The sequence below is a fragment of the Balaenoptera physalus genome (assembly GCF_965194825.1).
Source record: "Balaenoptera physalus genome assembly, chromosome: 18".
Taxonomy (NCBI): Eukaryota; Metazoa; Chordata; class Mammalia; order Artiodactyla; family Balaenopteridae; genus Balaenoptera; species Balaenoptera physalus.
This window is the reverse complement of record NC_138899.1, coordinates 77,757,781-77,781,620: the sequence shown is the minus strand read 5'-3', so window position 1 is coordinate 77,781,620 and position 23,840 is coordinate 77,757,781. Positions and strand designations below refer to the sequence as shown.

Below are 23,840 nucleotides of genomic sequence, written 5' to 3'. Positions count from 1 at the left end.
CAGAGGACCAAGAGAACAGTGAACCACAAATGCTAATTATCGTATGCCGCCCAAGTTTTGTAGTTACTGGTTACAGAGCATTATCGTGGCAACAGACACCTGATACAATTAATGATTACTTTCTAATAGTAATATCAGGGTTATTCTTTTATCCCAGAAATCCATTTTGTGATGGTGGTATTTGGCTTTGGCCTCAGTAACTTTGCCACGTGACCATTTAGGAGTCAGCCCAAGCACGTGTGTGATGCATCTCTATAGGGTAAGAATTAATGTCTCCAATTTAGAATTACTCGCGCACACACACACACACACACCCCTGAGGTCCACGAGGGTTTGGAAGCTTTCTCAGGTCCAAGTCAGGTCAATCTGACTCCAGAACTTAAGTTCTGAAGACTGAGCTACATTCTCTCTCTCACAGCCTCTGGCATGAGCTCAGTGAGGATGGAGAAGTTCACTTCACAGTAAGTCACCCTATGGCCTGACGGACAGTTTATTCCCCATAGGAAATTAAGAGACGCCCTCCATTTGCTATTAAAACTAACTTGAGCTTCTGGGAAAAGGGAGTCTGGGTAGAAGAAAGTGTTCTATCCCACCACACACTGGCTCAGACACACAATTAAAGTGCCTTGAGTTCATGAAGCTTACATACCAAAGATACCCTTAAAAACATGTTTAAAGAAAGGAAATCTGTCACAATGATGATTTTCTAAGGCAGTCCTTCTGTTATTCTCCGGACACACTTAGTCTAAAATTAGGCAAGAGCAATTATCTGACCATATGGATCTTAGTCTAACACAGTCCTTCAAAGAGACTAAACTCTCGTTTGGAGGGAAGTGCTGATGAGTGAAGCAGAGTGTTTGTAAGGGACACAAGGAAACAAACTCTGTTACATTATTGAAATGACATTGATTTATACTATATGTTTCAGGTGTACATTTTATTTCCACTTCTGTCTACCCTACAATATGCTCACCACCAAAAATTTAGTTCCCGTCGGTCACCATACAGTTGACCCCCTTTACCGATGTCACCCTCCCGTCAACCCACCTCTGGTAAAACCACCACTCTGTTCTCTGTATCTATGTGTTTTTTGGGGGGAGACAAACTCTTGTGAGTAAATATCTGAGTGAAAGAAAGCAAACTGATTGGCTAGAGAAGAAGTTCTAACGATGGTTTGTTTCAGGACCAGAAGAGCCACTGGTGTCGCCTGGGAATGGGTTAGAAATGCAGATTCTCGGGCCCGACGCCAGACCAACGGAGTCAGCACTCTGGAGTGAGGCCCAGCAATCCGTGTTCCAGGGCACCCGTCTGCAGCTCCGATGCCTGTGGAGGGTGAGGGACAGCGGGTAGGAGATGTCCTTCAAGGAGGACTTCGCTTCTTCATACACTTTGTCTACGGCTTGTGCTCAGTAAGAGAGGAAACCGGCAGCTCTGACCTCCCCAGCTCTCTGCTCCCGGAGGCTTCTGGGGGAGTTGGGGTCCCCCTGGGCCCAGCTCTCTGCTCCTGGAGGCTTCTGGGGGAGTTGGGGTCCCCCTGGGCCCAGCTCTCTGCTCCTGGAGGCTTCTGGTGGAGTTGGGGTCCCCCTGGGCCCAGCTCTCTGCTCCCGGAGGCTTCTGGAGGAGTTGGGGTCCCCCTGGTCTCAGCTCTCTGCTCCTGGAGGAGCTGGGGTCCCCCTGGCCCCTGGCTCGGTTTCTGCACAGTGCAGGGAAGCGGGGGAAGGAGTTGGGCCGCTGGTGGCCTCATCACTTGGCCCCAGCACCCCCTTCTCCTTAAGCTTAACCCTCTGGCTGCCCTGACAAGGGCAAAGCACCTGGTGTGTCATGGGAAAACTATTCCCCAGCGAAGTGCTTTGCCTCCAGCTGTGAAATTGATTAGTGGCCTTAAAATCCCGGAAGAGTCTCTACTGGCAGCTGTAGTTGCTATTTTAAAACCGCAGAAGAGTATGTGAGAGGGGGAGGGGATTGTATATTATGTACAGGAAAAGGTTAAAAACAGAAAACAAAAAACAACAAACCCTTTTTTCCCTCCAAGTTAAGGAATGGCACACCAGTAGAAGAAACATGACATAATTTTATTTCCTACGTTAGAGTTTTTTGTTGGAATAGCCTAACTTTTAGTTAATTGTTATAAACCTACTTCCGAAATCAGTATCAAGAAATTCAACTGGTGGGGATTTAAGAGATTGTGGAATTAGGAGATGAGAAGCAGCTGGTACAGATTCGAGCAAGGGTGGGCTCCTTGCTGAATGCTCGGCCAGGGCCAGCTGTCTACTTGCATTCAGGAACTCTGCCCGAAATATGGGACGGCAATCAAAAGTGCCTGATACAATAAACGTGATGGCTTCAAGTGATTACTCAGATCTGGATTTTTTTTGCCTCTGCTTTCCATGAGTTTTAAAGGTCCAGTTAAAACCTGTGGATCATTCATTGCCAGAGAACGTCAACTAAACCTGCAGAAAAGTTCAGCTGTGGACCTTGCCAGAACTCTACTTACCCAGCAAGCATTTACTGAGCATCTACTATAGGGAAGACATGTGTGAGGCGTTGGGAATGTAAGTAAAAAGACACTTAGTCTACAGGATGGAGACAAGACTGTGTGATGTTAAACACAGCTGGTCGAAGCAGAGCTCAGAGGAGACTGCAGGAAGACCTCTAAGCTGGGTGAAGGAGAGGAACAGGGCATCTCAGGCAGGAGGGGAGCCCCTGCAAAGACACATGGGTCTGAAAACGGGCGGTGGGGAGTCTTGACCGGAGGAGCACGTGCAGAGGTGCTAGAGCCCAGGGCAGGGAGGAGAGGTCGGGCAGGCAGGTGGTGGTGGGGTGTTCAACCATCTCTAGCAGAGGTGCCAAGGTTATGTCATCGGATGATGACTCTACCGGGAGTCTGAAGATGGCCTGGACAGGGGAGCTAAAGAGGGCAGGGCGCTTGATCAGGGACGACAAGAGAAGCAAACTAACATTTGTCTCCCATTAGTTACAGGATACATCCTAGTTGCTCCCACCATGAAGATGATTATTTCCCCAACCAAAGCAGGCAGACACTTCAGAATCTCTGAAAGGGGCAGGCATAAAATTCACTGTTTTAAGACCACTGCCTACTTGGAAGATGAAACAAACCACTTCTTTTGAAATTTCCCAATATCATTCAAGAAGGGACAGGAAAATTACTTTTAATCGTTGGGTATAGGGGGTTAAAAATGTTGAACAGTACTGTTCCCAAAGCACGTTTTATAAATTCATCCAGGTAAGGTTTATTGAACACAATATAATGCCTACCATTTATTTACATTTTGTTTTGGCTACTGGTGGGGTTTTTTTTTCCCCAGTTCGTATTTTCTAGGAAATACTTCCTACTCTATGCATATTTTTTTTCCTAAAGCCCCCTTTGGACACATCCTAACATTCTGAAGAAGGATGCTGCCTGACCAGAAGAGAACGCATTTCCAGGCCTCAGCTGCTGCTTTGGGAGCTAATTATGTGAAACAAATATTCATCTGTTGGCCCAGATGTTTGATTTGCAGTTAATACGTAGCCAATTAGATTTTTACCGAGTGCAGGGGAAAAAGCCAGTTCATAATAGGAAAATACGTAAACTGTGAAGAAAACAAATGCAGATCTCATAGGTGTAAAAGCTACAGCTGTAACACTGGAGGTGTGTTCTTTCTTCATAAATTAGGGCAAGAGCTGACCAAAGGAAAAAAGTCTCTCCTGCCCCCTGGTGTCTTTAGGTCTGCCTTGCAGTATTCTAAAATTTCCGAATCATTATTTCAGGGGAAAAGATTCCTGTGGCTTTTTCCCTAATTCAGAACAATTCCTAGAACAGCAAATGAATTTTAATTCCCCATCCTTACTTATGAGATAGTTTTTTAATTATTATAATAATTCAAGTATCTAAGTACGACAGGAGGTCTGGTGTTTGCTGATGGCTGTGTAGAATTGGTAATTTTGAATGTTGCTCTAACCTAGTAGAGATCTAAGACAGACAGTCAAATAAGCAGCTCTCAAAACAAAGCAACAGAAAGAGGCCATTAAGGAAAGAAATCCCATTTCAGAGAAATAATCAAAATAATCTGATCAGACGAGTGAAGAGAATGGTTTATATATATTTGCTGTTACTACTTGTACTAGAGGCTTCAGAAATTTGATGTTTAAAAAGTTTAAATATCCACAGAAGATGAACAAAATTACAGGCCAGACAGCAGACTTTGGTAAAGTATTTTTCGTGCATGTGATTTTTGGTGGGAGGAGGAAACAGAACACAGGGCTCAAACAATCGATTTCCCTACTTGCCGCGTCCAAAGCCAAATCTCCATCTTCTCAAGCCTGAGGCCTGAGCCCCCCAGCACCACACCAGATGCACACGAGATCCCGGGAAAGGTTCGTTTTTGCACAATTTGGACTGACCGAGGCAAATGACGCGGCATTAAAGAGGTCCCACACATACAAATAGTGATCACTCCGCTACAGCACGAAATAACGCCATCTGCGGCAGTCTGGACCATTTTGAGCAGCTGACTCTTCCTACGCTGGCGTAGATTTTGCTGGGATTTACCTACCCAGCCCTCTAGCATATTCCTACCAGAGTGCCTGTCAGTCTCCGCCTACTACTCCACCTTTCCAGCTTCCCTACGCCCAGATAAGGTCACAAGGCACTGCTTTTCAGAGGACAATTTGTGTGTCTGCTCAAAACCTTCCTAAGGCTTAACAGCTAACAAAACGATGAGATAACTCAACTGTTTTCAAAGAGAACCTACTGAAAGGCAGAAGAAAACTAACAGTGTCCAAAAAGAAAAAAAAGAAAAAACTAATAGTGTTCCTTTACTGAATAATCCGCCCCCCTCCGGTTGACTTAAGTGAACCCAAAGAATCAGGAGGATTTGCTTACATTGAAGCGAGAAGCTTTAAGTCCACAACTTTGATGTTTTCCGGGTCCAGGGAGAACACTTTCACAACACCAAAGCTTCTGCCCGCTTGACAGGGGGCAGGTGAAAACCGCAGCCACGCCTTCCTTTTTCCAAGAATGCAAAGAACGTGAACGATGCCCAGTAGAAGAACCTTCAGCTGTGCGCACTAAATGAACCGAGGATCACACTCACTTAGGAACCGGGGACAATTTCAGGTGTATCGTCAGCGGAGGGCAGCGTGCTCCCCAGCGGCTAAACCCAAAAGCTTGTTTCCCTGAAGCCTTACTCCGCGCCCAGTGAAGCCCAGGGGTTCAGGGTTCCTCGCTGTGAACGCCACCCAGCGGCTTCCAACAGCAGGGGCTGAGCCCCGGCCAGACTGCAGGGCCGCCCCGGACAGGGAAACCCTAAGCACGTAAAACTGCTCTTTCCGAGGTGGGCATCAACCACGTGTCGGACGTGGCTGTTCTCACGCAGCTCAGCCAGACCCGGGCGCCTAAGGAGCCAGTAAACTAACGACCGGCTTGCGGGTGTGTCCGAAGCCCCGCGCCCTCCCCGCGTGGACGGTGCAAACCCGCCCGGGCTGAGTCTCTCCGAGGGCGGGGCGCCCGTGCGCGTGGGAGCCCCCGCGGAGCTGGTCCGCGAACACGGACGCGTGCGGGAAGCGCCGAGTTCCCGACTCCGCGGCCCGGGGATGGGCAGCGAACCCGCGTCTCCAACGAGTACCCAGGGACGCCGCTCTGTCCGCCCCCGCGCAGAACCGCCGCGGGCGTGGGTCTCGGAGGAGGGGGAGGCCGACTCCGGGTGGGTGGCTGGTGAACGTGCCCGGCGCCGCTTCCTCGCCTCCGAGCTCGGCGACCAACGCCTGCCCCGGCTGACCTACCCCCGGGGTCGGGGGACAAACTGCGCCCGGCGCGGTGTCGGGGCGCTTTTCCCCTCTAGCGGACTCACGTGCACGTGCAGGCGGCGCACACACCTGTGCACACACCGGCGCCCACCTCCCCCGCCGCGGGCAGCGGGGCTGCTCGCCCCGCCCCGCCCCCAGTCAGCTCGAGCCCCGCCCCACCGAGTCCGGCCCCGCCCCTCCCCGCCGGCCCAGCGCGACCCCACGCACCTGGCGGGGCGGGAGGAGGCCACGGGTTGGTAAAACGAGAAGAGGGTGCCGCGAACTTGGGCGGCTTAGCGAGAGCTGGGGCGGGGTGGCTGGCGGGGGCGCCACCTGCCGTGAGCCTTGGGGGCGCTTTGGGAGGCCCGCTTCCTGCCCTCCGGGTGCCCTGCTACCGGGCGAGCGGGGAGGACGCGCCAGCACGGCGTCACCGCCGGGCCTGCACCGGCGCGGACGACCACCCTCCCCCGGGCCGCGCCCCTCCTCTTCGCTCGGCCCCGCCCCGCGCCCGGTTGGGCCTGGATTTCCGGAGCGTCCTGGGTCTCTCCAGGTCCCCCAGCCCCCTGCACGGAAAGGAGGACTCCCAGATGTTAAAGCTCCCAGGGACTCCAAGGGACGGCCTCCTTGTTCTGCAGAAACAAGATTCTTGAGAGGTGACTTGTCCAAGGGTGTCTTAATCAATTTCTGTTTTAGTTTTCAAAGTATGGAATGTGGCTCATCTCTGGGCACGGTTCATAAATGTAAAAACTTTAAGATAACTGGACAAAAATGCCAACTTGAGGGGCTAAAAACTCGAATTCAGGGAAGACCTGATCTTGTAGTTGGCGTGAGATCATTCATTTCCTGGTGAATGTTGCATTTCGTTCTACTAGGTTGGGGATCCGCAGTGGACCAAGCGCCCAGAGGCGGCCTGTGGCTGGCCTGTATTGACAGGAAGTGGACAGACCACGCGTTCCACCTAGTGCCCTAGGTCTCGAGAAACCAACCAAACAGCGACAACGGACAGGAAATCTGAGCAAGCAGCCTTGGGAAACACAGGCTGGCAACAGACTGCACGCAGGTCTTCAATAAGTTCGTTTCCATGAGGAAGCCTCCAAAATAGGCTTCCTGAGCAGAAGTAAGGCTTCAACGGGGAGCTTTGGAAGAAGAAATTTCCCCAGATAATTTACGTAGGATAGTCCATAGTTGGGTTAGTTTTTGGTCAGGAAATCTTTTCCTCAGTGAGCGTTACTGGCTGGGGAAAGGATATTTTTCAGGGACTAGGCAAGACTCTGTCAAAGTAAAGTATGTATGTAATAATTTTTCCCTAACCAGATTGTAACCTGCATGTCAGGCAGCTTGTTTTTCTTGTTTCCTGCTGTTAGCCCTCGCGAAATGTGCAGTATGCACTATCTGCGTAACAAATATTTACTGCAAACACACAAAAGCGTTGATGAATCATAGAACGAGTCTGGCATTCCTGAAAGTCACGCATGTAACCCACGTGTCCGCGAGGACACCCTATTGATTCACCGTTCCTTCATACTAACTCAATCGCCTTCCACCCTCCCACCCCCATCCCCTGGCACCTGCTCAACTAGATCACTGAAAGGACCCAGGTTTTTTCCATCTCTTTATCCACCAGCCTCTGAGGGCTGGCTTTGCCTCCAGGCCCGGCTCCTCTCAAATTAGTGGCTTATGGTAGTCTGACCACAGCTGATGTGTTTCCACCAAGGACTGGACTCTTTCCACTTACTCATCTATAGGATGTGTTTGTCCCTATCTCTCCATTTATTTAGATCATCTCTCATTTCTCCCAGCAATGTTTTACGGTGTTCAGTATCATTTGGTTAAATTTATTCCTAAATGTAAATCCCTACTGTAAATAGTATTTTTATTTATGATTTTATTATGACTTTGTTGACCCTGTTGATCAGTTTGGGGAGAACTGATATCTTAACAATTATGAGCTTTCTGATCCAAAAACATAGTATATCTCTTCATTTATTAAGTCTGCCTAGTTTTTTTCCATCAGTGTTTTGTAGTTTTAGTATATAGATCTTGCACATATATGTTTTTTAGACCTATACTTATTTCCTGTCTTCTGATGCTATTATAAATGTTATCTTAAAAGAAATTTCATTTTCCAGTTGTTTGTTGGTAACATATAAAAATGCAATTGATTTTTATACGGACGTTGTAGCTTCACAATTTCTGAATTTATTTATTACTTTTTAAATAGGTGATTTAAAAACTTAACAGCTTTATTGAGATATAATTCATATACCATAAAATCCACGCTTAAGTGCATAATTCAATACTTTTTAGAATATTACAGAATTGTGCAACTACCACCACTGTCCAAAGGAAGAACATTTTCATCATCCTCAAGAGAAGTACTGTGCTCATTAGCAATCACCCCACATACCATTCAACCCCACGCCCCCAGCCCTAGGCAACCACTAATCTACTTTACATCTATAGATTTGCTTATAAATTTCCTGTGAATGGAATCATGTTGTATGTGGCCCCTTATGACTGGCTTTTTTTTACTTAGCATAATGTTTTTCAGGTTCATCCACGTTGTGTGTATTTCATTCTTACTGCGGCTGAATAACATTCCACTGTATGGCTATACCACATTTTGTTTATCTATTTGTGGATAACTTTTTTGAGATGTTTACTGGGCTTTTTCTCCCAGTGTTTCCTTGTTGCCTTATTTCCATTCAAACAGATATCAGGCTTTTTAGTTCATTTGCTCAGAAGGGTCACTTGGCAGCACAGAAAACAGAGGTAGTTTACAAGAATTCTTGGGCTTGACCTTTAAAAACTCACTAAGTAGAATAGGATTTGAGAAAGGGGGCTCTACCCTGGAGTAGAGGAGGGATTTGAAAGACATCTCTTTGTTCCCTCAAAGTGCACTGGGGAGACGATGTTCTCTAGGACAGGAATGTTAGACCACAGGCGTGGGCAGCTCGACCTCCCCGAAGGTTCCAGTGCCCCATCCCTGGCACAGAACCCTCATCAAGTGGCCAAAAGAAACTGTGTGTCTTACTGGTGACCTGTGTGGGCAGATGACAGAAGGATGGAGGTGCCAGTGCTTTGCAGTGTCTGAAACCCTGGGAAGTTTGTACACACCTAAGGCAGAGCCACAAAAGTGATTGGGGTTGAATTTTCTACTGGCCCTAATGTAGGGGGGAATCAGAGGGAGATTAATGATACGGTAATTCTTGCACACCTGATTTTGAGGCCCAAGATTAGTCTATGCTACACTCATTATGTGAGTTCACTGAAATCAAGACTACAGTGCACATTCCATACACATCAAATATAACTCAAACATGACAGGACAGGACATTCTACTTAGAAAAATGTTTCATATGGTGCCTTGTACCCTTAATTTGTCAGTTTTCAAAAGATAGTTTCTGTCTGACCCCTTTCCAATTAAGCAAGACAAGCTTATTATGCAACATAACATCCTTTACCTTTTCTCCCCAAAACAACTTGTACCAAAGTTTAAATTTTGGTAAAACATAATGCTTTTAATTTTATACTTTAGACTGAACTGATAAATCATCTCACAGCCACAGAAAAACAAATAAATTAGGTAAAACATTGAAGATAAATTAAGAAAAAGCCAATAGGTTTCCTCCATTATTTACATCCAAGAATCATGACCCAATCGACCCATGAATAACAAACTGGCCAGTCACAGGAAGGGGTGTTGAGGAGTATTGGCTCGATGTAGCCATCTCAGGGAAGGACAGGAAAGTGCGGGACACAGGGACCCACATCTTACTCAGTGATGGACTTGGAAAAGGCAGAAGTAAAAGTCCTCTGGGGTTTGCTTTTGGTGGTGTCATAAGAACGGACTAGTTCTTCCTGAGAAATCACAGCGTGTTCTACTTGAGAAAATGCGTACCCACCTAAAAGAGCAAAGCACAGGGGGCTCTGTTAGAGGACTAATACATACAAGTGAACATTCTGGTGACAGAAATCAAAACTCCCACCGGACTGGGATACACTGGCCACGTCAGCCAGGCCAGTGACCGAGGCAGGTAGTCTGGAGAGGGCTTGTTGATGGAGCAATTTGCAAACCTGGCTGCATTAGAACCACTTAAGCCTTTTCTACATCCTTCTTTCTGGGGCCACAATTGATTTGTGGGTGGCTGGAGATTGGTGTGTGTTTTTGAAGTCCTCCCAGGGATTCTGATACGGTGCCAGGCCCTACATGAGAAACATGTCCTGGAGGATGCAGCCTGGCTGAGGGGCTGGGTGGCTCCTGCCTGTTTATATGGGGCTTGTCTGAGCAGCTGAAACAGTGGCCCAGGGTCCCTCGTTTCATTTTCCCACCACCATTCAAGAGGAGAGGCCCTAGAAAGGTCTGAGTCTTGAAACTGAAACTTACAACTAGAACCCAGAAAGGTAGTTTATGAAGCTGAAAACATGTTGGGGGACAACAGACAATATTAATATTAAACTTGGTAGAGAATCCATAATGCTGGAAATATTCCTGTTTTTAGATTTAGCATTCTTGGAATGAATCAGTGAAACAAAAAAAATCCTGTTCTCATGGAGCTTACAGTCTGGCAATGAAGACAGATAATAAATAAGAATGCAATAAAAAGTTAATCATATAGCACCCAAGAGTGAGCTATGAACAAATAAAAAAGTAAACTGGAATCAGGGGTGAGGGTTGTGTAGCAAGAGAGCGGTCAGGGTAGGCTTCATTGAGAAGGTGACATTTGGGCAAAGGCTTGAAGGAAGTGAAGGTGGGGGCCCCACAGATGTATGAGGGATTCGCTTTCTAGGCAGAGCTGCCAGCCAGTGCAAAGGCCCTGGGGCAAGAGTACTCCTGGTACAGTGTGAGGAGAGCACAAAGGCTGGAGTGAGATGAGGGAGGAGGGAGAAGAGTAGGAGATGACACCAGGAAAGTACAGCATCCAGATCAAGTCCATCTTCTGGGCCACTGGCAGGCTTTTATGTTGAATGTGATGGATGGCCATTGCAGGGTTTGGGGCAGAAAATTGATGTGCTTGTGCTGACATAATTTTAATGCATCACTTTGGTTGCTGTCTGAGGGGCAAGGGTAGAAGCAGGAAACTCCTTAAGAGGTTTTTGAAGCAGTGTAGACATACGACAGTGGTTCAGACCGTGTGCCAACAGTGGCGTGGGTGAGTGGGAAGTGACCAGACTGAACATAATGAGATGGCAGAGCCAATGCAATGGAAAGGAGGAATTAAGAATGACTCCAAGCCCTGGTCCGGGAAGATCCCACATGCCGCAGAGCAAGTAAGCCTGTGTGCCACAACTTTGAGCCTGCACTCTAGAGCCCACGAGCCCCAACTACTGAAGCCCGCATGCCTAGAGCCTGTGCTCCGTGAAGCCACAGCAATGAGAACCCTGCGCACTGCAACAAAGAGTAGCCCCCGCTCGCTGCAACTAGAGAAAGCCTGTGCAGCAACGAAGACCCAATGCAGCCAAAAATAAATAAATAAAAAATTTTTTTTAAATAAATAATAAAATAAAACTGTAGGGACTTCTCTGGTGGCGCAGTGGTTAAGAATCTGCCTGCCAATGCAGGGTACATGGGTTCAAGCTCTGGTCTGGGAAGATCCCACATGCTGTAGAGCATCTAAGCCTGTGTGCCACGACTACTGAGCCTGCGCTCTAGAGCCCATGAGCCACAGCTACTGAGCCCACATGCCACAACTACTGAGCCCATGTGCCACAACTACTGAAGCCTGTGCACCTAGAGCCCATGCTCCGCAACAAGAGAAGCCACCGCAATGAGAAGCCTGTGCACCGCAACGAAGAGTAGCCCCCACTTGCTGCAATGAGAAAGCCCGCACGCAGCAACGAAGACCCAACGCAGCCAAAAATAATTTAAAAAATAAAAATAAAAATAAATAAAACTGGGGCTTCCCTGGTGGCGCAGTGATTAAGAATCCGCCTGCCAATGCAGGGGACACGGGTTCGAGCCCTGGTCCGGGAAGATCCCACATGCCGCGGGGCAACTAAGCCCATGTGCCACAACTACTGAGCCTGCGCTCTAGAGCCCGCGAGCCACGACTACTGAGCCCGCGTACCACAACTACTGAAGCCCGTGCGCCTAGAGCCTGTGCTCCGCAACAAGAGAGGCCACCGCAATGAGAAGCCCACGCACTGCAATGAAGAGTAGTCCCCGCTCGCCGCAACTAGAGAAAGCCCGCGCACAGCAACCAAGACCCAACACAGCCAAAAAATAAATAAAATAAATAATAATAATAAATAAATAAAACTGTACTGGATGGCCCAGCCTGTGCATTAATGCAATAAAAATAAATGAGAAAGAAGCAGACCTCTCTATTCACAGACAACAATGGTTGTATATAGAGAAAATCCTAATAAAGAAAAAAATAGCTACGAGAATGATTAGTGAATTTAGCAAGTCACAAGCTATAAGGTAATTATAAAAATTGTACTTCAAAACAGTAACAGTAACTTCCCTGGCGGTCCAGTGGTTAAGACTCCCTGCTTCCACTGCAGTGTGCGTAGATTCGATTTAAGAGCAGGCATGCATGTGGCAAGGCCAAATAATTAAAAAATTTTTTAAATGGTAATGATGAAAAATTGGAAAAGGAACATTTAAAATACCATTATTGGGACTTCCCTGGCAGTCCAGGGGTTAAGACTGAGTGCCTACACTGCAGGGAGTGTGCGTTCGATCCCTGGTCGGGGAACTAAGGTCCCACGTGCCACACGGCGTAGCCAAAAAATAAATTTAAAAAATGTTTAAAGAAATGCCATTACTGAATTTTAAAATACCATTCAAAACTTGAATATTGAGGGATAAATTTGGCAAGAGATGTAAAAAGACCGTATATCAGAAACTACAAAACATTCTTGAGAGGAATTAAGGAAACCCAAATAATTAGAGAAATATATTATATTCATGGGCTGGAAGACTCGATAATGCTAAAATGTCAATTCTCCAATTCTCTTCAAATTAATCTACAAATACAACCCCAGCCCAAATCCCAGCATTTTTATTAGAATTTGAACAGCTGATTTAAAATTTTATATTAAAATTCAAAGGACCTAGAATAGCCAAAACTTTTTCAGAGAGGATATACTACATGGTGAAAGATTTAAAAATGAAGTACAGTAATAAAAACAATATGGGCTATAGATGTATAGATCAATGAGACAGAATAGAGATTTCAGATATAAACCCATACATATAACTTCAATGGATTTTTTTTTGTTGTTTTTTACAAAGTTGCCAAGGTAATTCTATGGGAAAAGCATAATCTTTTCAACAAAAGATATTGGAACAACTGGACATCCATACGCAAAAAATGAATGCCAACCTGTACAACGCACCATAAACAAAAATTAACTCAAAGTAGATCAGAAAACTAAACATAAAAAGAGGGCTTCCCTGGTGGCGCAGTGGTTGGGAGTCTGCCTGCTAATGCAGGGGACGCGGGTTTGAGCCCTGGTCTGGGAAGATCCCATATGCCGCGGAGCAACTAGGCCCGTGAGCCACAACTACTGAGCCTGCGCGTCTGGAGCCTGTGCTCCGCAACAAGAGAGGCCACGATAGTGAGAGGCCCGCGCATCGTGATGAAGAGTGGCCCCCGCTTGCCGCAACTGGAGAAAGCCCTTGCACAGAAACGAAGACCCAACACAGCCAAAAATAAATAATAAATAATAAATTAAAAAAAAAAAAGTACAAATAATTTGTAAAAAATAAAAAACTTAAAAAGAGAACTTTTAAAAGAAAATAGCATTAAGTCTTTGTAACCTTGGATAAGCAAAGATTTCTTAGGAGAATAAGAAAAGTACAGATCATAAAAAAAATTTTTTTTGTTGGCTGCAATGTGTGGCATGAGGGATCTTAGTTCCCTGACCAGGGGTTGAACCCGTGCCCCTGCAGGGCAAGCACAGAGTCTTAACCACTGGACTGCCAGGGAAGTCCCCAAAGATCATAAAAATTTTTGGTGAGTTGGACTTAAAATTTAAAACTTCCAATTTAAATAATATTAAGAAAGTTATAGTGAAGCTACAGATTAGGGGGAAAAAATTACAATTCATACATGACAAAGGACTTTTATCCAGAAAGAACTCTTGCAATTCCATAAGAACAATTCAATTAAAAAATACCAAGTGTTTGAAAATAAACTTCCTCAAAGAAGGTATACATATGGCAAACAACCACACAAAGAGAGACTCTGTGTCATTAGTCATCAGAAAAATGCAAAATAAACTCAAAGAGATAGTATATAATATTTTAGTGAGGTCATAAACGATAAGTGATATACCATAAAACTTTTGGGCTGAACTTATCCATATTAAACTTTTAATTTAAGATTATTTGATACGAAACAGTTAATTATATTATACATTTAAAATTACAGTCCCTGATTTATATATATCCAAATTGTAAATCGCCTCCCCATGATTTGGCTTCTTTGGCACCAAAATCTTTCCAAGACCTTTCTGTGAGGAATCTCATGCCCAGATCTTGACTCTCCCCTATGCCCCATCCCCCATCCTGCCTTCCTACCTTCCTGCCCTGAGAGCCTTTACTAGCACAGCTACTGGAGATACTCAGCTGCAGCTTGCACCTGACCACCTCATTCTCTGAGAGCCTGAAGAGGCTAAAAAGCAATGGTCTCTGAGTGGGTCAGTGACACAGTTATAATTAAGAGGGAGAAAGGCATCCCAAATTCCAAATAATTTTTAAATGGCCTTTTAGAATATAATATTTTCACTAGCTGTCAATCACCAGAAACATAATTAATACTATAGAATATAAGGCATGTTAAAATCTTTTTTTAAATGCATATTTTTTAAATACTGACAATCATCATTCTTTGCCTGTTTCTCCTTTTCTTTAGCACTTGTACTAGAGCCAATTCCCAAACTTGTCTGCCCACTGGAATCTTCAGAAGAACTTCATAAACTACTTACTGATGCCTGTAGCTTAACCACAGTGATTGTGGTTCAGTTGGTTTGGGGTGTGGCCCAGGCTTTGGAATTTAAAAAATCTCTTGGTGATTCTAGAGTACAGACAAGTTTGGAAACACTAGTAGAAAATGATATGGAGATGATGATCCTATGTAACTCTTATTTTCAGGGTCTTAACAGTAATAGGTTTCATGTGATGCAAGTTGAAACATAGGAAAGACCACCATGTAGATTATGTACACCTGGTCAGTTAGGGTTGGCATTCAGGCTGGATTTACAAGTAGGAGCCTGGAAACCCAGGTCCTCATGTCATATAACTTCATGGTGATGAATGATATTTTGTGTTTAAGTTGTTTGCTTGCCTATTATGTACAAAGCATCTTTAAATTAAATTTAAACATGTATTATTAGTGCCAAAACAACACACCAGGTGATGTGGATAAAGAATTCAGTCCCATAAACTTTTAAGGAAATTTGCAAAGAGCATTTTATCCATTAGTCCTCCTTCCCACCCAGGAAGCACAAATAATCAGTAATTGTTTATTCCTTATAGAGAATCTGAGGGTGTTTTCTGTGTGTGTGGTGTGTTGAGGGAAGACTGAAATATTTTAAATATTTTTTAAAGAAATTTTTTAATCTTAAGGAAAAAAAATGAATATTTTTAAAAGAAGACTAAGATTTTTGAATCTTAAGGAAAAAAGAATAAAAAATGAACATTTTTATAAAGAATTAGCTGACTGAACGCTTGTCATTTAACGATAACTTCTGCAAAATAATAAAATTCAATAAAATCGTGGTATTTCTGGTTCTGGATTTGGACCCATTCTCACCACAACCGTTTATATTCCTTTATATATTTTGAAGATAATCTATGATTCCCAAATATATTCTACTTATTGTATGTTGAGCCTTCTTTTCTCTGTACTACTTGGTATATTACAAAGTTGTCTTCATTACCTTTTTTTAAAAATGTGTGTGTTAATCATTCTCATGCTTTATTTTATAATTTTAGCAAATAGGTATGTATCCCAAAACAATATATATGCTTATTATAACTTCTACAAAACTGACATAAAACTGTATGCAGTGGATGGGACACCTGGTCACTCCACAGATATTATCAGGTATATGAACTTTGCCAGTATGGTGGCATTAGATGTCTTCTCATTGCCTGAGTACTGAGATGTTGTGTATCTTTCTTATATTTTTTGCCATTTATATTTCATTAACTTTTAAAAACAGCTTTATTGAGATATAATTTACATATCATACAATCCACACATTTAAAATGTACAATTCAATGGCTTTTAGTATTTTGACAGAGTTGTGTTAACTATCACCATAATCAATTTTAGAACACTTTCATTACCCTCAAAAAGAAACCCTGGACCCCTTAGGTGTCCCCTCCCAGTCCCTTCATTCTCCCAGCCCTAGGCAACCACTAATCTACTTTCTATTCCTATATATTTGTCTGTTCTGGACATTTCATATAAATGGACTCACACAATATATGCTCCTTGTGACTGGATTCTCTTACTTAGTATAATGTTTTCAAGATGTGTCACTGTTGTAGCACAATCAGTACTTTATTTCTTTCTATTAACAAACACTATTCCATTATATGGATATAGCACATTTTATTTACCCATTCATTGATAATGAGCACTTGGGCTACTATGAATAATGCTGCTATGAACACTGGTTTATAAGTTTTTGTGTGGACATAGATTTTCATTTCCCTTGGACATATACCTAGGAGTGGGATTCCTGGATCATATGGTAACTCTATACTTAACCATTAAAGGAAATGCCAGACTGTTTCCCAAAGCAGCTACACCATGTTACATTCCAGTCAGCAGTGCACGAGGGTTCCAATTTCCCCACTTCCTTGTCAATGCTTGTTGATATCTGTCATTTTGATTTGAGCCATCTTAATGGGTGTGAAGTAGTATCTCGTCGTTTTAATTTGCTTTTGTTTAAATATTAACGATGTTGAGCATATGTTTATTAGTTATTTGTATATCTTTTTGGAGAAATGTCTATTAAAATCCTTTGCACATTTTAAAAAATTGGGTCATAGTCTTTTTTTGTTGAGTTGTAAATGTTCTCTACATACTCTGGATACAAATCCTTTGTTATTCATAACTTGCAAATGCTTTGCTCCATTCTGTGGTTTGTATTCAATATTTTCATTTTCTTGATGGTATCTTTTGATGCACAAAAGTTTTTTATTTTGATGAAGTAAGATTTAGTTATTTATTCTTGTGTTGCTTCTATTTTTGGTGTCGTATCCAAGAAGTCTTTGCCTAACCCAGGTCAGAAAAATTTAATGCAATACTTTCTTCTAAGAGGTTTATTTGCTCTTACATTTAGTTCTATGATCCATTTTGACTTCATCTGTGAGTTTGATGTGAGGTAGGAGCCCAAATTCACTCTTTTGCACATGGATATCCAGTTGTCTCAGAAGCATTTGTTGAAAAGACTGTTCTTCCCTGCCTCCCAGTTAATGTCATTGGCACCCTTGTAAATATCAATTAATCATAAATTTGAAGGCTTTTTTCTCAATTTTATTCATTTAGCTATGTATTTCTATCTTTATGCCAGTACCACTGTCTTACTGTAGCTATGCAGTAAGTTTTGAAATCAAGAAGTGTGAGTCTTCCAACTTGTTCTTCTTTGACAAGGTTTTGGCTATTCTGGGTCCCTTGCATTTCCATATCAATTTTAGAATCAGCTTGTACATCTCTGCAAAGAAGTCAGCTGGGACTTAGAGAAGAATTGCATTGGACCTTTCAACTGATTTGAGGAGTATTGCCAGTTTAACAATATTGTCTTCTAATTCATAAACATGGGATGTCTTTACATTCACTTAAGCCTTCTTTAATTTCTTTCAACAATGTATTGTAATTTTCAAAGTATGAATTTTACACTTCTTTTGTTAAATTTATTCATACGTATTTTATTCATTTTGATGCAACTGTAAGTAGAGTTGTTTTCTTAATCTCACCTTCAGTTTTCTTATTTTTATTTTATAGAAATAAAATAGATTTTTGTGTATACTGATCTTGTATCCTGACACTTTACTTAATTAATTAGTTCTAATGGTTTTTTAGTAGACTCTCTAGTATATATATATTTATAAAATGTCATATGCAAAGAGAGATCATTTTACTTCTTCCTTCCTAACCTGTATGACAATTACTGTATTTTCTTGCCCAGTTGTACTAGCTAGAATTTCCAGCACAGTGATGCATAGAAATGTTAGAAATAATATCTTTGTCTTGTTCTTGATTTTAGGGGGAGAGCATTCAGTCTTTCACCACTAAGCATAATGTTAACTATGGGTTTTTTGTAGATGTCCTTGATCAGGTTGAGGAAGCTCCATTTTATTCCTAGTTTGTTGAGAGTTTTCATCACGAAGGAGTATTGGCTTTTGTCAAATTCTTTTTCTGAATCTACTGAGATGATCATGTCATTTCTGTCCTTTACTCTATTGCTATGACGTATTACATCAGTTTATTTTAGGATGGTAAGCCAACCTTGCATTCTTGGGATAAATCCCACTTGGTTATTGTTTATAATCCTTTTATGTATTGCTAAATTTGGCATGTTGATATTTTGTTGAAGATTTTGCATCTATATTGTTTTATTAAATTGCTTTTAAAATCAGGTATGAAAAGACAGAAGACAAAGTATGCATTTACACTGTCATGTATAAATACATCATTTCCTCTACCAGTGCTCTTTGTGGTTTTGATGGACTCAAATTTTTGTCTGGGTTTACTTGCTTTTAACCTGAAGAACTTCCTTTAGTATCTCTTATAAAGGTGTGTATTCTAGCATCAAATTCTCTCATTTTTCTGTTTATCTGGTAATATCTTTATTTTGCCTTCATTTTTGAAAGATTATTTTACTGAGCTAAGATTCTTGGCTGACAGGTGTTTTCTTTTTTTTTCTTTCGGCATTTGTGTCATCCCACTATATTCTGGCCTCCATCTTTTCCAAAAAGAAATCATCTGTTATTCTCATTGGAGTTCCTTTGTATGGATGAGTCATTTTTCTTTTGCTGCTTTCAATATTTTTCCATCGTTTTTGGCTTTCAACATTTTTGCTTCAGTGTGTCTGGGTGTGAATCTCTTAGTATTTATCTCACTTGGAGTTAATTGGGTTTCTTGGATGTGTGGCTTAATGTTTTTCAGCTAATTTGACACTTTTCAGCTATTATTTCCTTGAATTTTTTTCTGCTTCACTGTTTTTCTCCTCTAGCTCTGGTACCCCCATTGTGCTTATGTTGGTGTGTTTAAAGGATTCTCACATTCTCTGAGGCTCTGTTAAATTTTCTTCACTCTATTTTTTTCTCTGGTCTTCAAATTACGTATTCTCTATTGATCTAACTTCAAGTTTGCCACCCTTTTTTCTTCCAGTTCAAATCTACTGTTGAGCCTCTTTAACACATTTTTCACTTTGGTACTTTTTAACTCCAGGATTTTCATTTGGTTCTTTATTATAATTCCTATCTCTTTATTGATAATCTCTATTTGATGTGCCACTGCCTTCATACCTTCAAGCATGGTTTCTTTTAGTTCTTTGGACATATCTATAACAGCTACTTCAAACTCTTTTGTGAAATCTGACATCTGGGCCCTCTCACAGGCAGTTTCTGTTGCCTGCTTTTTTCTCCTGTGTAAGGGTCACACAGTTCTGTTTCTTTGCATGTTTCATTTTTCTTTTTTTTCTGTAGTTAAAAACTAGACATTTTACATAATATATTATAGCTGCTCTGAATACTGTTTCCTCTCCTCCTCCTTTAAGGCTTGTACTTATTGTTGAAGCATGTTTATTTGTTCCATGATTTGGCTAGGCTTTTTTAGTGAAATCTATTTCCCCCATAGTGTGAAACCTCAGTGTTTCTCCTTGGAAAGTGCAGCCTTGAGCAAGCACACAGTTGCCTTGATTTTAGTGGGACTCTCTTTTTTAAAAATTATTATTATTTATTTATTTTTGGTTGTGCTGGGTCTTCATAGCTGCATGCAGGCTTTCTCTAGTTGTGGCAAGCAGGGGCTACTCTTCATTGCAGTGTGCGGGCTTCTCATTGCGGTGGCTTCTCTTGTTGCGGAGCAGGGGCTCTAGGGTGCACAGGCTTCAGTAGTTGCAGCATGAGGGCTCTAGAGCATGCGGGCTCAGTAGTTGTGGTAAACGGGCTTAGCTGCTCCGCAGCATGTGGGATCTTCCCGGACCAGGGATGGAACCCGTGTCCCCTGAATTGGCAGGCAGACTCTTAACCACTGGACCACCAGGGAAGTCCACAGCAGGACTTTCTTGACTGTCTTTCCCCCTGATTTCTCTGTTAAGCTATCTGACTCTTGACATTACACCAGGTGTTAGGCTCCAATAATTATTGGCAGATTGCTCTATTGCTTTTAATGATACCCTGGGGCATAAATTGCACATCAGTCTGATCCAGTTAAATTCAGGCAGAGATAGTTTTGAGACCAGTCTTTGAGGTTTGTTCTCATCTCAGGAGGGCTCTTTTTGTCTGTCTCTTTCCCTGGTTCTCTCTGGTAAATTAGTTGGCCTATGCTTAACTTGTTGCTCTTAATGAAGAAGGGTTATTGTTTTTGAGAGTATTCTTAGATTTGAACTTCCCCCCACTGTTTCTAATAATGTCATTTTCTTTGGAGAAGAGCTTTGGAGCTCTTTTTCCTCTCATAATAGGCAAAACCTTAGACCCAGTACTCTTTTTTTTTTTTTTAATTTATTTTTGGCTGCACTGGGTCTTCGTTGCTTCATGTGGGCTTTCTCTAGTTGTGGCAAGCGGGGGCCACTCTTCATTGCAGTGTGTGCGCTTCTCATTGTGGTGGCTTCTCTTGCGGAGCATGGGCTCTAGGCACATGGGCTTCAGTAGCTGTGGCACGTGGGCTCAGTAGTTGTGGCTCGCGGGCTCTAGAGCTCAGGCTCAGTAGTTGTAGTGCAGGGGCTTAGTTTCTCCGTGGCATGTGGGATCCTCCCGGACCAGGGATTGAACCTGTGTCCCCTGAAATGGCAGGCAGATTCTTAACCACTGCACCACCAGGGAAGTCCCAGACCCAGTGCTGTTGTGCTAGTGGTCTAGCACAAGGCCACTAGTCTTCTTGGCTTGATTCTCCCAAGAAATCTCTTGGAGATTCTCTGCCCTACAAGTGAGTTGTGGTGAGAGTGACCAGGGCCCCATTTCTCTTGGCCTGTCATGCATAGGGTTGAAACTCTGTCCTATGAATATAAGTTGGCTGGAAAAATGGAGCTCTAGCTTCCTGGCCACACCCTTCAGAAATCTGGCCTCTTCAATCCAGAGTTGGAAGGGATGAGAAATGTTAGTGGCCTGCCCTTCCTGTGAGATGGTAACCCTTGATTGACAACCGAGGGCGGCAGTAGTACCATATTCCTGCCCACCCCTGCCTGAAGTGGAGCTTCCATCCAGCCAGGCTATGATGGGGCAGGGAAGGAGTGGGTCATGGCTCAAATGCCACAGATTCTTGATGTTCTTACTGAGTTTTAGTAGATTGATGAATAAATGTTTCTTCCTTGTCTTCTGGATAATTTTCAGAGAATTTACAGAGTTGTGTTCTTATAGTTTTGCAGCTTTGTTTTTTGGGGGGTGAGGAGCACATCCAAGGAGCTCCTGACACTGCCATTCTGGAAGTGGAACTGACTCTTTGTAAATGTGTGACTTTGCTATATTAGTTGTTATCATTTGAAAATTTGCCTATTTGTTGTTTTATTTTTAATTAGTTAATTAATTTATTTATTTTTAGTTGCATTGGGTCTTCGTTGCTGTGTGCAGGCTTTCTCTAGTTGCGGTAAGCAGGGGTTACTCTTCGTTGCGCTGCACAGGCTTCTCATTGCTGTGGCTTCTCTTGTTGAGGAGCACAGGCTCTAGGTGCTTGGGCTTCAGTAGTTGTGGCACGCAGGCTTCAGTAGTTGTGGCTCACAGGCTGTAGCGCACAGGCTCAGTAGTTGTGGCTCACGGGCTTAGTTGCTCCGCGGCATGTGGGATCTTCCTGGACCAGGGCTGGAACCCGTGTCCCCTGCATTGGCAGGCGGATTCTCAACCACTGCGCCACCAGGGAAGCCCTGCCCATTTGTTTTAAAAGGAAAGCCTTTTGCAATATAATGGCAGATTTACTCCTTTAAATACAAATGAACATAAACACACACAACCAAAACTCAACTAAAAAAAGATGTCCAAGATTAGGACATGTTGCTAATAATATCCAATAAAAATTAAAGCTGGTTAAAGGAAAATAATTATATTTCACACCTTAATTTGTGGCTATGAGCACATTACACACCAGTAACATACTTGATAAATATATCTCCTACTTCTGGATGGACTATACACAAACTAGTTTGGCAAAAAACTTCACACATAATGTTATTTTGAAAACTGTAGGTCAGGAAAAGGAGACTTAGTCCAGTAATGAAATAGAAGGTTAAATTTCTATATAATCTTGTTGGACTTGTGTTACAGTTTAAATTGAAGCATACAGTTTGAGAAATGAAAACAATACATAAAGTAGACATAAATTTCAAACTAACAGAGGGAATCTATGACCCATTAGAACTGTTGTGCTTTCTATCACAAAGCACATAGTATCTCAAATATTTATTAAAAATTAATAATAAAAGCACTAATTCACAATTTATACATGTCAGAGGCAAAGAGAATGGTCTCTAAAGGCCATCTGTTAAATGTTCAAACTACACTCTGTTATTTAGATTATACTATTAGATTTAGGTGAATACATATCTAAATATATTTTTAATCCTATTTTCATTCTTCATTTCTTTCTGTAGAGACACACACACACACACACACACAAACACTGACACACACACCCCACACGTTGAGAATAACATGTTCTTTGCTGAATATTTGAAACAATGAAGCTATTACCATGTTCCAGCATTTTTGTGGGCAACCAGAAGAGAATGAAGGAATGGACCCAAGCATTTATACATTGAATCCAAAGCACCTAAAAGAAAACAAAGCAAGAAAGTCAAGATAGTACCCTGGTCTAAATCTAAAAATATGTGACATTATAAAGTATATTTGCTGGGTGAAACACAGTTACAAAGCTAAAATGTCTTCCTGGAGACTGAAAATTTCTGTTTCTTTATTCTCCTCTTAAAAGAAATGACTGTGAAATTACAGTATGATATTATTTGAAAAACAAATTTATTAAATATAAATGTGTAGAACTCAGATAGTATATTTATTATAAAAACATATAAAGATTTAAATTATCCAGCAAAAGAGAGCCAGAAGGAATTTTTTAAAGAAATAATAAAAATACTTTCAATCTTTAAATTATAGTACTTTAAATATAATTTAATACCAGATTTTACATGATACACTCTGTACCTTTACATCTACGCCCTGACTCTGGTTGAAATAATTTTTAATACCCCATATACAGGCACGCCTCAGAGATACTGCAGGTTTGGTTCCAGACCACCACAATAAAGCAAATATTGCAATAAAGTGAGTCACATGAACTTTTTAGTTTCCCAGTACATATAAAAGTTATGTTTACACTATACTTAGTCTATTAAGTGTACAATAGCATTATGTCTAAAAAAAACAATGTACACACATTAATTAAAATGCTAACCATCATCTGACAATGCAGGGTTGCCACAAACCTTCAATTTGTAAGAAACACAGTATCTACAAAGTGCAATAAAACAAGGTATGCCTGCACAATTTTCTTAAAGGAAATCTCAATATAAAATCTATGGGATCAATCAAACACGGGTACACATTGGTTGGGAAATGATAGAACAATAACAAAAACAAGTCTTTGTTCATTCAATTCTAAATATACCAGCTTTTTTTTTTTTTTCATGCTTGCCAGGAAGACTAACAAGATAAAGGACTAGAGAAGAAGAGAATGTGGAAAAAACATATTTGGCCTGTGACTCAAATTTCCTGGAGTAAAGCAGATTTTAGGAAAGAATGTAAGAAACTGGTTCAAAAACAAAGCTACTACCAAATTGGAAAACCTCAGGATTCATGGAATGTTGGGTAGAGTACATAAAAACATGGCATAGGGCTGCATTCCTTGTGTTTTTTTATTATT

At 42.2% G+C, this 23,840-nt stretch overlaps 1 protein-coding gene across 4 annotated transcripts in view; it reads right to left on the bottom strand.

Moving 5' to 3' along the window:
• LOC309647867 (phospholipid-transporting ATPase IB-like) overlaps nucleotides 1–23,840 on the bottom strand; it is a 75,926-nt gene that overhangs the window by 11,688 nt on the left and 40,398 nt on the right. For 3 of the 4 annotated variants that reach the window (XR_014256330.1, XR_014256331.1, XR_014256332.1), the window contains one exon: nucleotides 12,350–22,733. Coding sequence is in view for 1 of the 4 variants with exons in the window: in XM_082435774.1 (XP_082291900.1) it covers nucleotides 9,562–9,692; nucleotides 22,655–22,733 (210 nt within the window). In the remaining 3 variants the exon portion in view is untranslated. Of the gene's footprint in view, nucleotides 1–4,885; nucleotides 5,009–6,015; nucleotides 9,693–12,349; nucleotides 22,734–23,840 lie in introns of those variants that run through there. The other variant, XM_082435774.1, reaches the window with a different exon arrangement.